At 46.8% G+C, this 14,531-nt stretch overlaps 3 protein-coding genes across 6 annotated transcripts in view; 2 read left to right on the top strand and 1 right to left on the bottom strand.

Annotated features, from left to right (window-relative positions):
• Positions 1 to 2,125, top strand: part of micu1 (mitochondrial calcium uptake 1) — a 48,167-nt gene extending 46,042 nt beyond the window's left edge. The window contains 2 exon segments of the mRNA XM_076975416.1: positions 1,151 to 1,240; positions 1,328 to 2,125. Coding sequence (XP_076831531.1) covers positions 1,151 to 1,240; positions 1,328 to 1,491 — 254 coding nt within the window. The 3' untranslated portion in view covers positions 1,492 to 2,125.
• Positions 2,126 to 3,772: 1,647 nt separating this feature from the next.
• nolc1 (nucleolar and coiled-body phosphoprotein 1) lies at positions 3,773 to 12,224 on the bottom strand. Of its 4 annotated transcripts, XM_076974965.1 has the most exons (14): positions 12,076 to 12,224; positions 11,570 to 11,625; positions 11,342 to 11,475; positions 10,842 to 10,930; positions 10,652 to 10,763; positions 10,088 to 10,206; positions 8,508 to 8,664; positions 8,258 to 8,410; positions 7,865 to 8,178; positions 7,636 to 7,774; positions 5,689 to 6,486; positions 5,114 to 5,208; positions 4,784 to 4,867; positions 3,773 to 4,698 (listed from the first exon to the last, which is right to left on the bottom strand). In XM_076974965.1, exons 1-14 carry the CDS (start codon positions 12,184 to 12,186, stop codon positions 4,540 to 4,542), a joined length of 2,520 nt encoding a protein of 839 aa, XP_076831080.1. In that variant the 5' UTR covers positions 12,187 to 12,224; the 3' UTR covers positions 3,773 to 4,539. The 4 variants fall into 4 exon arrangements, with proteins under 4 accessions (XP_076831080.1, XP_076831078.1, XP_076831079.1 ...); XM_076974963.1 differs by having other exon boundaries at positions 7,636 to 8,178; XM_076974964.1 differs by having other exon boundaries at positions 7,636 to 8,178; positions 10,652 to 10,760.
• A 275-nt stretch (positions 12,225 to 12,499) lies between these two features.
• Positions 12,500 to 14,204, top strand: mrps6 (mitochondrial ribosomal protein S6). The gene is made up of 2 exons (XM_076974972.1): positions 12,500 to 13,042; positions 14,095 to 14,204. The coding sequence occupies exons 1-2, from the start codon at positions 12,698 to 12,700 to the stop codon at positions 14,113 to 14,115; spliced, it is 366 nt and encodes a 121-aa protein (XP_076831087.1). The 5' UTR covers positions 12,500 to 12,697; the 3' UTR covers positions 14,116 to 14,204.
• Positions 14,205 to 14,531: the final 327 nt, after the last annotated feature.

Here is a 14,531-nt window from a genome sequence, read left to right as displayed (position 1 = left end):
GGTTGGTCTTATGTAACCGCCTGGTCACCTGAGAGCTCGATCTGACCCCCAGCCTGGGTCATGATCCCTTCCCTGTTCTCAAACATTTAGGCAAGTGGACAAAGCTAGTGGACATGGACTTTAATCTTCAACAAGTGACAGGAATTCTATTGACCCCTTGAACCTCCCACTGTGACCGGTCCTGTGGCCTGTAAAAGGGGCTTCAGTTGTTGCTATGAAACTGCCGCTGTACGAGGGGAGGGGCTTTGGGGGGTGGTACATCCAGGTCGAAACCTAACGGCGAGAGCCGCTCGCAGTGGTGGAGAGGTCACACAGAGGCCGTGCAGGACACCGTCAAAGGGTTACGGTCTCCCTGGGGCCCTGCGGTCTCCCCGGGGCCACATGGCACTTGGTGACCGTTAAAGACACGGTCAGCACTCTGAATAAACCTAAACCACCTCAACATAAGAGGCTCATGCCATTCAGGTTTAGTGTCTTCCTCTAAATCACATTCATTTACTGTCTTTCCCGTAGTCTCTCCATAGCCTGCTCCACCCTCATCCGCCCTCTTTTCTTTCTCGACCTCAGTTTTTTGACTGTAAGAGACTTGCACTGCTACACAGAGCTGATAAAATAGGAATTGATTCGCCTCGGTGCTGGAATCATAACAGCCCTCCCTCCCTCTATCTGCTAATCTGTCTTGGTCTTCTGTGTGGAGCTCGCACCAGAGAGCAGAGCAAATCACTGGTTTTTATGGAGACTAAAGACCCTGTCACGCTCTGCACCGTTATGTCTTTATCTGGGGCAACCGCGCACTCTTCCGTCATGATGGGTGAGATGGACAACCCTCGTCTCACCCTGTTCACCTCTGGGTCACTCTCTCTCTCACACCCACTCACTCACTCACACACGTATACTCCCTCCCGCCCCTGTCTGATACAGCTCCTTCACCGGGGGGAATATGCCCACTATTGATTGCACCGAGGCCTCACAAACACCCCTCATCACAAACACCCCTCCATAATCCAGTTCAGCAGCACTTCAGCTCATAAAGCCTCTCCGCGTTCTTTATGAAGCTGTTTTGTGACTGCAGGAAGATGCAGCTCCAGAAAGCTTTTATTGCCCCCCCCCCTCACTCTCTCTTTCTCATTCTCTCTCTCTCTCTCTCTAGCCACTATGAAGCAGGTGGCTCGTACAGTAGCCAAGGTGGAGCTGTCGGACCACGTGTGCGACGTGGTGTTCGCCCTGTTCGACTGTGACGGTGAGTCGTCCTCCCGTCCCTGGTCGAAATGAAACAAAACGGCGGGCTCTCTGTACTAACCCGCCGTGGCTTCTCTCCGTTCCCAAGGCAACGGCGAGCTGAGCAACAAGGAGTTCATCGCCATCATGAAGCAGCGTCTGATGCGAGGCCTGGAGAAGCCCAAGGACATGGGCTTCACGCGGCTGGTGCGGGCCATGTGGAAGTGCGCCCAGAACACCGCCTGGGACTTCGCCATGCCCAAACAGCAGTAGCGGACCCGGAGGCGGAGAGAGGGGCGTGGCTAAAGGCGAGATCTGCCTCTTCTTGGCGGGAATCGCTAAGGGATTGAACTCTTTAAGCTGCCATAATCCTGATCGGCATGCATGTTTGCTGTAGTGGCCAGTGCTGCTTTGTGAGGAAACTGCTGGTGTGTGTGTGTGTGTGTCTCCAGCATCCGCCTCTACACACACTATGCCCCAACCACACGTACCGTATTTATCATTAAATTACTTCTGTGCTGTGTTTTGGCCTCGGTGAAAAGTCATTTAACATCTGAGGGGATTGTGGGAAATTTAACATCGCATCACTGAGATGAATACTGATCTAGCGTCAACAGTAGTACTGATGTGTAGTAGCACACTGGAGTTTAGTTTGAACAGAAATGCCATCACTCGCTCACCTTTTGAATATTGGACATGTTCTAGTACGTCTGTGTCAGGAGAGAATGTGTTGTCCACTACTCCAGCACAAAACTGAAGGACTCTGAAATGGCCACAGCCTCTTAGACCACGCTTCATACTAGCAAACTGTGCCCCGTGAGTATGCCCGATGTCTGTATTGTACACGCTGGTGTAATGAGATGAGTAAGAGTGAACTGGGGGTTACTATTAAACCATTTTTTCAAGACTTGGTCTCTGAATGGTATAAATGCATTTGAGAAGCAGTCAGTGCTTGATTAAGAAATGCAATACACTCTGCAATACACACACACACACCTGCCTACCTCAGGCCCACAGGACAGCATGCACAGAGCGGTAAAAACCCAAGTCCTGCAGGTGTGTTGAACTGGTGTGGGCGTGGTTAGCTCCACCTCTCCCTGGCCCCCCAGGGGCATGGCTGGCTCCACCCCTCCCTGGCCCCCCAGGGGCATGGCTGGCTCCACCCCTCCCTGGCCCCCCAGGGGCATGGCTAGCATTTGCAGAGTGAGAGCCTGGTGGACTGAGCCCTTCTCTGTTGAAGCACTAGTGTTGCTAGAGGACTGAAAGGTAAACTCCTAGTCCACGCCCCCAGGCCATCAGTGCATCTTAAGACTGACCCGAGTCAGTCATAGGGTTGCAGCGGTAACCGGTTTCACGGTATACCACGGTATTAAAATGCACGGTTATCATACCGTGTGCGTTTGCTTATTACCGGTAAAAAGCGGAGAAACTGACCCGCGCATGCGCAACTCCGCTCCGGTTCAGCTACTCAGCACACAGCGGTGAGAATGGCAGAAAGTGCATCAGACTTAGCAAATGTTTTAACAATAAAAAGACCAAACTAAAATCAGCGGCGAAAATGACGTAATCGCGGTGGCTCGCGAGGGCCTCGCGCGCTGTCGATTCGCGAGGTCGTGCACCTCTCGAACTTTGTAACTGCGCGCGCCGCGCCTCAGCGCAATGAACAAAGTCGTGTTTGCAGCGTTCATATATCTTTACAAGGTGGAATTAAAGCACTTGTACGTCACTTTCAAGGTCCATTTCAATATTTCCCAGCACCTTAAACTTAAGTTAAATATTCATACATATACTCGAAATGATTCGAAATAATTCGCTTTTTATCAAATTATTTAATGGTTGTTTATTTTCAAAACGCCCAATATTAACGTCTTCACGTTCTCATGTTTCGTCCTGGAATTACAAGAGGCTCGTATTTGTTAACGTAATACAGGAGAACTGTGCGGAGTCGCACGCTATGGTCACTAGTGAAAGTATAAAAATAGCTTTATAAGGTCCTTGCTTTCACTGGATGTGAAAGACGCCATTAATTTACATGCGTTCATTTTCAAATTCTAACGTGCCTGTTTTTCATATGTTAAAACCAGACTCTGTGTGAAAGCCTTAAAATAGAAATCTCTATTGTGAGGATCATGTCAGAAATAAATCCTCTTTCTGCAGTATCTGGTTATATTTCAACTTGGCAGTACAACAGACGTTTACAACAGTTGTTGATCAGACACTGACCCAGACTGAGTTTATCAGATATTAAATAATTTAAACTTAAATAATTGTACTGAAATCCATGATTTAGGTTTCTCTAATTTTGCAGTATTTATATAAACACTTGTACAGCTTTTTTTTTAAAGGAGACATTTTGTATACAATAGTTCCAGGTTTCTACAATAAATAGTTAATTGAACAAAAAAACTTGTAATTTCTTTAAGGGTCAGTGTATCTTAATAATATACAAACTAACTGTGATACCGCAGTATTTTCTGAGACGGTTATCATACCGTGAAAATCTCATACCGTTGCAACCCTAGTTAAACAGATCAAACCCAGACTGTCACAGGCATCTGTTATGATTCTAATTTTTATTATAAACAATGTTACATAAAAGAAAAAAGACAAAGTAGAACAGTTGTGACTTAAATAACAAATCAAAATTAAAAACTGCCCAGTTGTAGATGGTGCGAGTTACAGGAGGGCTCCGATCTCCCACTGGTGGGTGTAGTTACCTCCATCATTTACATTATACATCAGTTTCACCTCCACATAACTCATAAGTATGAACCTCATGCCATTCAACCTGAACAGCTATAACAAAGATATTTATATAAAAGAAGCATTTAATACATTGCGTGTCCAAAGGAAGGAATTGACTTTAACCGCTTGTAGGCAACACCAATCATAGCAAAAGGAGAATTAGTCGATTCATTTCAAGTCAATCCAGTCAAACATGTCTCAGAAATGTTTTACACTAAACAGCCAACGTGACCCAAAATATTTTCATGATGTAAATATGCTATTTAAATCACATACGGAGGGAGAGAGAGCGATTTCCATGCTGAGAAACTGAAGCAATCAATGCAAGGACACCACCTGGTGGCTGACAAGAAGAACTGCAGCTGGGGTGAACCAATCTGATCGGGGGGACATTGTGCCTGTGTCCTGGCTCTGGTGTAGTCCACACTGTCCATTACTGGCTTAAAGGCAGCGCTCTCTCATTGCCATATGGCTGATTCCTGTGACACCGCCTCCGGTGTTGGGTGGTGTTGGGGAGGTGGAGGTGGAGGTGGAGGCTGGGTGGGGTCGTGGTGTGAAACGCCATGGGTCTGGATCTCACTCGCTGTCGAACTTGATGGAGTTGACGGCGGTGGAGATGGCGCCGCCCCGGTAACTGCCCCGTTTCTTCTTGGTCTTCTCGTGCCGGAAGGACTTGCCCTTGGTGTGTCTCAGGGTGTCGTTGGCCTTCTCGCCCCAGTCCCCCCTGGCACCAAGCTGAAGACGGAGGAGACGGGTCAGTCGGGCCGGACACAAGACTTTCCGTGCGCGAGACTACCGAGGACGAGTAGCGCGACCTTACCTTAGCGGTGAAGGAGTTGTCGTTCAGGCGGGGGTCCACCTCAATCTCATCGTCTCTTATTCTACGAAAAGGATTATTGGTCGGCTTTAGAGGACACAGAAGGAGGAGGACGAGGACAGACGAGGACAAGAAAGAAAAAAAAAAGTGCTTAATGAGGGTGCTTCACCAGCAGTTAGAACACTGGGGCCAGCCAGCCGATGCCCCATGGTGAAAAAGTGAACAAGACACGACGATCTTACAGAGGGGCAGAAAACAAAGCGGTGTTGCGTGCACGTGCGCACACACGCGGACCTCGTGCACACGGAGCGGGTGGCGTCCTCAGCCTCCTACCTTATTTTTGGCCTTGGGGAAAGTGTGCGGCGTGGAGCCGAGTGGCTCCTTGTTTTGGGGCGTTTTCTGCACACCTCCCTTCTTCCCTCTCGTTCCTGTGGTTATAAAACAGACAAACACACGCCAGATCAGCCCAGACTAGACGACTACTAGCCCAGAACCAACCAGACACCTGCAGCTTCCTGCGGCCTAGAACGGCGTGTGCTGCCCAGACCGATTAAGAGCGGTTCTTTCGAAGACCACTCGGTTAGGAGAAGCAATACTGAAAGAATGTGACATTTCACACTGCGGGCGCTCCAGATCCTAATGGGACGACTTAAACTAAAAGCAATAAAAGGAGCACTTAAAAAGGGCACGAAGGCCAAACTTTTCCCGCCCCCTTTGCTCGACAGGAGCTTCGAGAAACACAAATGACCTTTTTAATCACACACCGCTCTGCACCCTCTGGGTGCCTGAAGTGTTATACAGAAAGACTTGATTTGTTATTCAGAAGCAGCGCGCAATGACCCGTCAGAATCCCATTTCTCTATGGCGCTGCGCTAGAAGTGCCTCTCTATTTCAGAGAAACCGTTTACCGTCAGCTGGGGTGGCCACGGGAGGCTCTGCTTCCTCATCTTCCTCAGATGAAGAGCCCTCCGACGAGCTGCTCTTGGCCTTGGCTTTGGGGGCTGGTGTGTTCTTTGCTGCGGGTGTGGTCTTCGCCGGAGCCTTCGGCGCCTCTTCCTCTTCGTCGGAGCTGTCCTCGCTGGAGGATGATTCTGCGGGTTTTGGGGCGGGGGCGGGTTTTGTGCCTGCAGCCTTCTTCCCATTGGTCACAGGGGTGCTGCTCTGGGTCTTCTTTGCGCTGGCGGGGGTGGCGGCGGGCTTTGGGGTGACCTTCCCTTTTGGCGGTGGTACCTCCTCCTCCTCCTCCTCCTCCTCCTCCTCTTCCTCGCTGGAGCTCTCTTCCTCGCTGCTGCTAGACTGGGCTGTAGGTTTGACCGCCGCGGCCTTGGCTGCAGGAGTGGACTTCCCAACAGCAGGTTTGGCCTTCGCGGCCGCGGGGGCCTCGTCCTCGGAGTCCGAGCTGTCGCTGTCCGAGTCCGAGCTGTCGGCTGGCTTTGCAGCCGGTTTGGCGGGAGCGGCGGCTTTTTTGGAGGCTGGAGGGGCAGCGGCTTTCTTAGGAGGTTCCTCGTCTTCAGAAGAGCTGTCTGAGTCCGAGCTGCTCTCTGCAGGCTTGGCCGCAGTCTTGGGCGTGGTGGCGGTTCTGGGCGTGGCCGCAGTCTTGGGTGTGGCGGCGGTTCTGGGCGTGGCCGCAGTCTTGGGCGTGGCGGCGGTTCTGGGCGTGGCGGCGGTCTTAGCAGGAGTCTCGTCTTCTGAGCTATCAGAAGAATCTGGGTACCAAAACATACAAAATAAAAAAAAAATGAAAACTGACTTTGCCAAGAAGAATGAGCAGCCAATACATTTTTAAAAATCTTTTTATATTTATAAAATAAATATATATATATATATATATATATATATATATATATTGTATATAGATTTTTTTCTGGCAATCTTCTATACAGAAATATGCGTGCATATATATATATATATATATATATATATATATATATATATATATATATATATATATATATATATATATATATATATATATACACATACACATATACATATACATATATACATATTAGTGGTGGGCCGTTAACGGCGGTCATTAATTTGATACTCTTATCAGGCGATATAAAAATTATCGCCGTTAATCTATTCTTAAAGTTGGGTTGGGAACTGGGTCAAAATGGGTAAACAAACTATGATGACTTTCAACTTGATAGTTTAGCTCGGCTGTATTCCTCCTAACCAAATTGCACAGTAGGGGCGAGAACGAATTTTTAAACCTGTGAATTACAAATAGTACGTGTTTTTACATGGATGCAGCCACAAAGTCGCCAGGTTTGCTTCATGGAAAATTCATTTTAGGAACGTAAAGTGTAACCGGAGCGGAGCTCGGAGCGGTCGTTTTCTGCATGGTCCTAGCGCTAGATTCGTCGCTATTTAAATATTTCTTTTTAACCGCTAAAAAGTAAAATATAGTTTACTGTAGTGTTCTGAGTGTCCGCCTCAAACAGACATGTTGTCTTGGATTTACCTTTGTGTCTTTACATTATTGCAATATGTTGATAAAACCTTTACAATATCTTTATAAATGTACTCTGCTTTCATGCCAGCAGACCGAAGTAGCTCGTTTTGAATTGGAAAATAATCGTTTTTGAATCGAAAAATAATCGTTTTTGAATCGAAAAATAATCGTTTGTGAATCGAAAAATAATCGTTATTGAATCGAAAAATAATCGTTATTGAATCGAATCGTTGGGATCTGAAAGAATCGGGGAAAATAAATCGAATCGTGAATCGAATCGTGGGATTCCCAAAGATTTGCAGCCCTAGTCATCTCTCATCTCTGTTTAACAAGGGTGATATTTGGATCATTAACAAATTCATAATTGACTTTAGCGCAGCGGGTCCATCACTCTCACCTGAGCTTGAAGACTCTGCTTTCTTTGCAGGCGTCACCTGTTTAGCTACCACCTTTGTGGGAGGAGCCTTTGTGGTTGGTTTGGCTTTCTCAGCCTTGGCCGGGGTAGCCTTGGCCGGGGTAGCCTTGGCCGGGGTAGCCTTGGCCGGGGTAGCCTTGGCCGGGGTAGCCTTGGCCGGGGTAGCCTTGGCCGGGGTAGCCTTGGCCGGGGTAGCCTTGGCCGGGGTAGCCTTGGCCGGAGTAGCCTTGGCCGGAGTAGCCTTGGCCGGAGTAGCCTTGGCAGGAGTAGCCTTGGCAGGAGTAGCCTTGGCAGCCGGCTTTGCTGCTTCATCATCCGAATCTTCTGAACTGGAGGATGAGGAAGACTCTTGGGCAACAGGCTTGGCCTTAGCAGGTGGGGTGGGCTTGGCCTTGGAATCTGGGGCTTTCGTTGGCTTCACCTTGGAGGCTGGCTTCTTCGCTTCCTTTTCGTCATCGTCCGAGCTGGACGAGGAATCTGCTTTCTGCTTGGCAGCTGCTTTAGCTGGTGGGGTTTTAGTGGGACCTACATTAGGGCGCACAAATTAATTGCAAATCCAAAAGTACAGCATATGTGAACATAGACCAGCGATCCAGACTCTTACCGGGGGCCTTCTTCGACTTTGGTGCCTCCTCCTCCTCGCTGCTGTCCTCGCTGCTGCTGTCTTCATCTCTGGTGGGCGGGGCACGTGTCGTCTGTGTGGTGGGCGGGGCACGTGTTGTCTGTGTGGTGGGCGGGGGCACTGCACTATACTGGCCTGGAAGGAAAACGAAGCTGCTGATTGGCTCCTCTGCACTGCGCTTCTACTACACTCGCTCGCCCTGGTCCTGCCTCTCGCTGGCAGACTGTGGTACCTGTTTTGAGTTTTTTGCAAGGAGCTTCCTCCTCCTCCTCTGAAGAGTCACTACTGCTGCTGCTGCTGGGAGCGGGAGCCTTGGCTGGAGCAGGGGCCTTCGTCTTCACTGGAGCAGGGGCCTTCGCCTTCACTGGAGCAGGGGCCTTCGCTGCTGGCTGTAAAACACAGGACAGGCTTAGATTTAAAAAGTGACATGAAAGTCCTCTCTCACATACAGCAGTTTTATATGGTACAAAACCAAACAAAACAGCGCCCTTCCTGACAGCTAATCGTTAGCTTTGGTAAGCTATAAAGACAACTCCATGCCAACAGGATTCTCCTTTATAACAACTAAGGCCGCGAATCTTTGAGAATCACACGATTAGATTCAGAATCGATTCTTGGGGTCACGATTCGAGTTTTTTCCCCGATTCTTTCAGATCCCAACGATTCGATTCAAAAACTATTTTTTTCCTATTCATAAACGATTCTCAATTCAAAATGAGCTACTTCGGTCTGCTGGCATGAGAGCAGAGTACATTTATAAAGATATTATAATTGTAAAGGTTTTATCAACATATTGCAATAATGTAAACACACAAAGGTAAATCCAAGACAACATGTCTGTTTGAGGCGGACACTCAGAACACTACATTAAACTAATAAAACTGTAGTAAAGTAAATAAAATTGGTAGGCTTAGGCTAGCTGCCAGAACTGGCCACTACTCAAAATTTTTATTATACAAAAATACTGCTCTTTCTGTAAAAACAACAAATTGCTTTGTAGAAGAATTAGGCTTAGGCTAGCTGCCTATTTCTGAGAACATGCCACTTCCAGAAACAAAATTACGTGTTTTTCCTTAACAAATCACAAAAGAATTTCGACTCCCCTCGTTTATCCGCATAAAGACGCAACAGATTATATTGTTGATTTACGTTTCTATGCATAAATAAGAGCTAGACTTTAATTATCCATCACAGCAAACTGCATTATCTATGTCCAAAGACACAGTGGCTCAAGGATGTTAATTATTTTAAATAAAATACACACCGGCTATACCGAAGTTCACCTCTGACCACGACTTCGCTGTATTACAGCAGTATTATGTCTGAATATCTAGTTAGGACAAAACTAGAGTGCTCAATGAAGTTATTTTTTATTTTTACTTTATTTTACCAGGAGTTATAGTCATTGTAACTCCTGAATATCATCTGTAGCGTTTTTATGTGTGTGCAAACGATCAAGCCCATTCTAACCCGGGCCGGGTTGACGGTAAAATCTAAAGTGTTGCTTTCAAAGACCGCGGAGCCGTTTGGACTTCATACTTTAACAACAACAACAAATACCGTACACTACACAACCCGCTGTAGCTTTACTAGCATGCCTGCACATAGTCAAAGCTGTTTCCTTGTTTTGCCTAGCACTACGGTGGCTGAGAAGGCACACACGCACCCGGGAAAAAAATCGATTTTTAAAAAATGAGAATCGATTCTGAATCGTTCAATGTTAGAAACGCGATTCGAGCTCGAATCTATTTTTTCCTGCACCCCTAATAACAACGGGATGGTATTATGTGAGAACTCTTCTTGAACCAGCACCTTCACTGGGGCTTCGTCCTCAGAGTCCGAGTCCTCGCTGCTGCTGCTCTCCTGCGTCTTCCGAGCCGCGGCGGTGGGGGCGGTTGTCGGTTTAGGGCCCGCCGCTGCACGCTTAGCCCCTGTGAAACGGCACACGTCACGTTCTCCCCCGAACCAGAGAGGGCAAAACACACTAGATATGTTCTAGCTAGATCAAAAACCAACACCAACACACAAATAATACGCCGCATGTGTGGGCGGGTGACCGCTGAGAAACTACTGCTCCCCCCATTATGATTCACCGGCTCCGTTTACACGGTGAGGGTTAGAAGCAACAGAGAGATCACAACACACAGTTTGAGACATGCACACTAAGCTACCATGTCAGATGTGCTCCAGAACAGAACAGAGATGCTCTCGTTTGAACCAAAGACCTGGTGCAGAAGCTAAAAAAAATAGCTTAGGTTTATACTGACGTACTCACGCGTGTTAAAAGTACTGTAGTAAATCTCATCCATTCAAGAAGCAAATACGAACCTTGTTAATCATGTTAAATTATGAATATTTTTCTTTAAACAAACCAACCAGGAGCAGCAGGTTTGGGTGCCTCTTCTTCAGACTCTGACTCCTCGCTGCTGGAGCTGGTGTCCTTCTTCCTGGCCGCAGAGGGCTGGGCTGTTGGTTTCACCGCCGCCTTCTGACACGCCACACAAAACCAGCGTAAGTCGACAAATGCGAAGCAATGGGAGCCGTGTGCCTGGCAGAGAGTCCTCACCTTCACGGGGGGCTTCGCGGCCGCCTCCGAGTCACTGGAGTCCTCGCTGGAGCTGGACTCTGCAGCGGCTGCCGGTTTCCTCACCGGCGCTAAACGGCGCACCATGACACACACACACACACAAGGTTACAATTCCAACAAGAACTGCAAATGTGTGTGTAGTTACTAGCAGAAAGTGGCTTTCACATTCACTCACACACACACACACAGGAGTGCACAGGTTCGGCACAGTCGACACTTTATTCACTCTTAGAATGTTCATTTTGGAAAGGTCACTAAGCTTTGTGACCCAATACACGCTTAAAAGTTGTACAGCTTCAAGACACTCGAGTCTGGCAGTCAACGTATATTTAACTTCCTTAAAACACAGACAAGCACTTTGATCATTATGATGATCAGATGACTGAAAAAGAAACTGATGGCAGGCTTGGGGCATCAACCGCACAGTGCTTCAGATGCCGCCTGGGGCCATGTCAAAGCGCAGGGGCGACCGTATTTACCTGGAGGTGCTTTCTTCGCAGCCGGTTCATCATCGCTGCTTGAATCTTCACTACTCGAGCTCTCTGCGTCCTTCTTCGCTTTCTTCGCAGAAGGACCGTTGGTCACCGCTTTGCGCTTTCTAGACTCTGGAGATCTAAATAATTAAGAAATACGATCAGGTTGTAACGTACCAATAGAAAGACTCGCATAACAAGGTATCCTTTTCATATTAACCAGTTCATACATACTTAATCCAGAAGTTGAAGATGTCGAGGAGGCCTTCTTCATTTTGGTCTTGGAGTTTCTAGTTGGAGACAGCATAAAGTCAGTTTACATAAGTTTCTCCATTCAGACGTTTTCATTTCTGATTTGGTACATTCAGTGAACCGCTATCGAAACAACCTGCACACAACACCCTTTAAAACTGTAGGTTGTTCTGGTCAGTTAGAGTCCAGAACCTCCAGCTGACCAGTTCTGCAGGTGAACCACCTGAACCCGGCCATGTGCAAGTGTTGGGTTACATTAGAAAAAGTAAAGAAATCTTAATATCGGGACATAAACGCACATAAGTACTAATGAAGATATGATGTCCGAACCTCGTTACTACTACCGAACTAACTCGGTTTCTGCTACTATATCGGACCACCGTTACTGAGTTAAACACGTGTTACCCACAGCCTGCGCGTGCCGCCGCACGCCGGTGGCCAAACTACCGCATTTTACAGCACAAATACACGCATATACATTTACTTACGACTTTGGCTTGCTTTACGAACTCATTCGCAGCCTTGGCGAACTTGTTTTCCAAAAGAAACGTGTAAACGTGCTGGTACAGGTCGCTGGGGACCGCGCGCTTCTCCGCCATCTTCGCTGTGCTCGCGCGCACGTGTGACGCCGGCGGGGTTTTACTCTTACGTCACGACACAAAATGGCGCGAGAGAAACGCGTCATCGTCACGTCTCGCGTGATCATACAAAAAAAAGACTCAGCCGTTAAGTAGGAATATAAAACGAGTTGTGGTTTATTACAATATTTCAATGATTCCTGAAGCGTTTTGAAAGCACCGAAGACCAAAAGACTGGACGTGTTCTGACTGCGGTACGAACTCCGGACCACTAGAGGGCGCCGCGGCCTACGCGCATGCGCCTCGTTCACGGTCTACGGGTCACAAAGTTCGATCTACACGCTATAAACGGGAAGGTCGCGCGCGGAGACATGATTTGTAGATCTGCGTCGATCTCGTGTCTCTCACGCCGCCCTTCACCGCTGGGAGACTGTAATGGCAGCGCGCTGTCACGTTTGAACGCCGCGGAGGGAGCGTGTTTGAGCTTCTACTGTTTGATGAAGACGTCCTGCCGCGACTACACCGTTTAAAGATGCCTCGCTACGAACTCTCGCTCATTTTGAAGGCGATGCAGAGAGCGGAGACGGCCGCCGTGGTGCGGCGCACCGTGGAGACGCTGATGGAGCGGGGCGCCGTAGTCAGAGGTCTGGAGCACCTGGGCCAGAGAAGACTACCGTACAAGATCTCCAAACACGACCAGCGCCACACACACGCAGGATACTTCCTAATAGACTTTCACGCCTCTCCGAGTATCTTAAAAGGCTTCATGAATCACCTCGAGAGAGACGTGGACGTGGTCCGGCAGACGGTGTTGAATAAAGACTCTGAGATGTCCAAGACGCAGAGTTGCGCCCTGTCCCGTCCCCACAATAACGAGGTATCTGCAGAAATATGAGGATCATCTCGGTGTGGGGCTGCTGTGTGGAGCATCACACGCTTCACCGGGAAAACAAGGAACTTGGTTTAAACCCACATTGATGTGCAAGGGTTAGATGAAGGCTATTCTATGTCCACAGGGAAGTGAGCAGAAATAAGGTCTTCACGTTTATAGGCAGCGTTTTGGGGATTTGATTAAGATCAATTAAAATGTCTCTTTTTGGAGACCATTGCGTTGCTTTTACCCTTCTTTCTTCTAACAATGACGCGAAATTATGCTTTTCACACTAACGTAGTTATCAAGGCTTACTGTTGTATGTTAATAGTGATCCATAATTCTTTTTTCCACACTATAACGTAAAATTTGAAAGGTATTACTTTTTTCACACACAGAAAACCCTTAATAATCAGTTGATCATGAATAGCAACTCGTTATGCAAGTGTGTCTCGGGACACAGGCAAGGTAGCCTAATTTTTGTGCACATATCAGTATGCTGATATTAAAAATTTGCTTGCAAAATAGCCCCAAACAAATTGTTTTTATTCCGTCATATGTCAAACGTGTATGTTAAAAAAAAAAAAGAAATTTGGTGACGAGATGTTTTGGTGGATTAATACCTTTGGGGCCAGTAAACTCTCGACCATACTCAAAGGGCAGATTTTGAGGGTAAATGTTAGCTCAAAAATGCCTGTACCACCGTTAATATTTTATAGAATTCAGTGTTCCAGTATTTAATAAACTAATGATATGTTAATTTAATTATAGTTGGTAGCAAAGCTTACTATTGGTCAAGATTGTCCTCCCCACCCTACCCCCAATACTCAGCCAGTAACCCAATCAGTAATAGTCATTAAGTGATTATTTCATTAGTTGAATCATATGGAACCATCTGCCTCTCTGGATATATATATATATATATATATATATATATATATATATATATATATGTATGTATGTATGTATGTATGTCCTTTCAGTATTTTGAGTTGAATTGTTCTTATTAGTCCCCCTAATTAATTAAATTATCTTTCTTCTTTATCTCTCTCCCTCAGGTCTCTAAGGATGGAGATTAACCTACTCATTGGATTATTCTGCGTTTGGTGTCTGCATGAATGTTTGTTTATTACGGGGGGAAAAATAAAGTGGTCCAACTTTCAAAACATGTTTTGAGTTCTGCTAAAGGTTTATTTGTTCTTTTATCCTAATGTAATCACATTAATTAACCCCACAGCAACATACTATACAGCTCTGGCAGAGAAATGACATTTTTAGCAAAACAATGCCATTAAAGAATTGAAGAGAAGAAAAAAATCATACATAGGTCTCAGTACCTAAGTAGTACCTGTGCTTCTTAATCAAGAGTATTGATTCTAATTTAAGAATCAGGTCAGTGTTTCCTAAAAGAACCTTAAATGAGGGATTGTGAGACTCATGTAAAATGGTCTTTGTGTTGCTATGCTTTTAGGAATACTGCTTTTAGAAAAGCAGA

This window comes from Brachyhypopomus gauderio, chromosome 15, assembly GCF_052324685.1.
Source record: "Brachyhypopomus gauderio isolate BG-103 chromosome 15, BGAUD_0.2, whole genome shotgun sequence".
NCBI classification, from domain to species: Eukaryota; Metazoa; Chordata; class Actinopteri; order Gymnotiformes; family Hypopomidae; genus Brachyhypopomus; species Brachyhypopomus gauderio.
The sequence above is the reverse complement of the archived record's forward strand: the minus strand, read 5'-3'. Positions and strand labels throughout refer to the sequence as shown.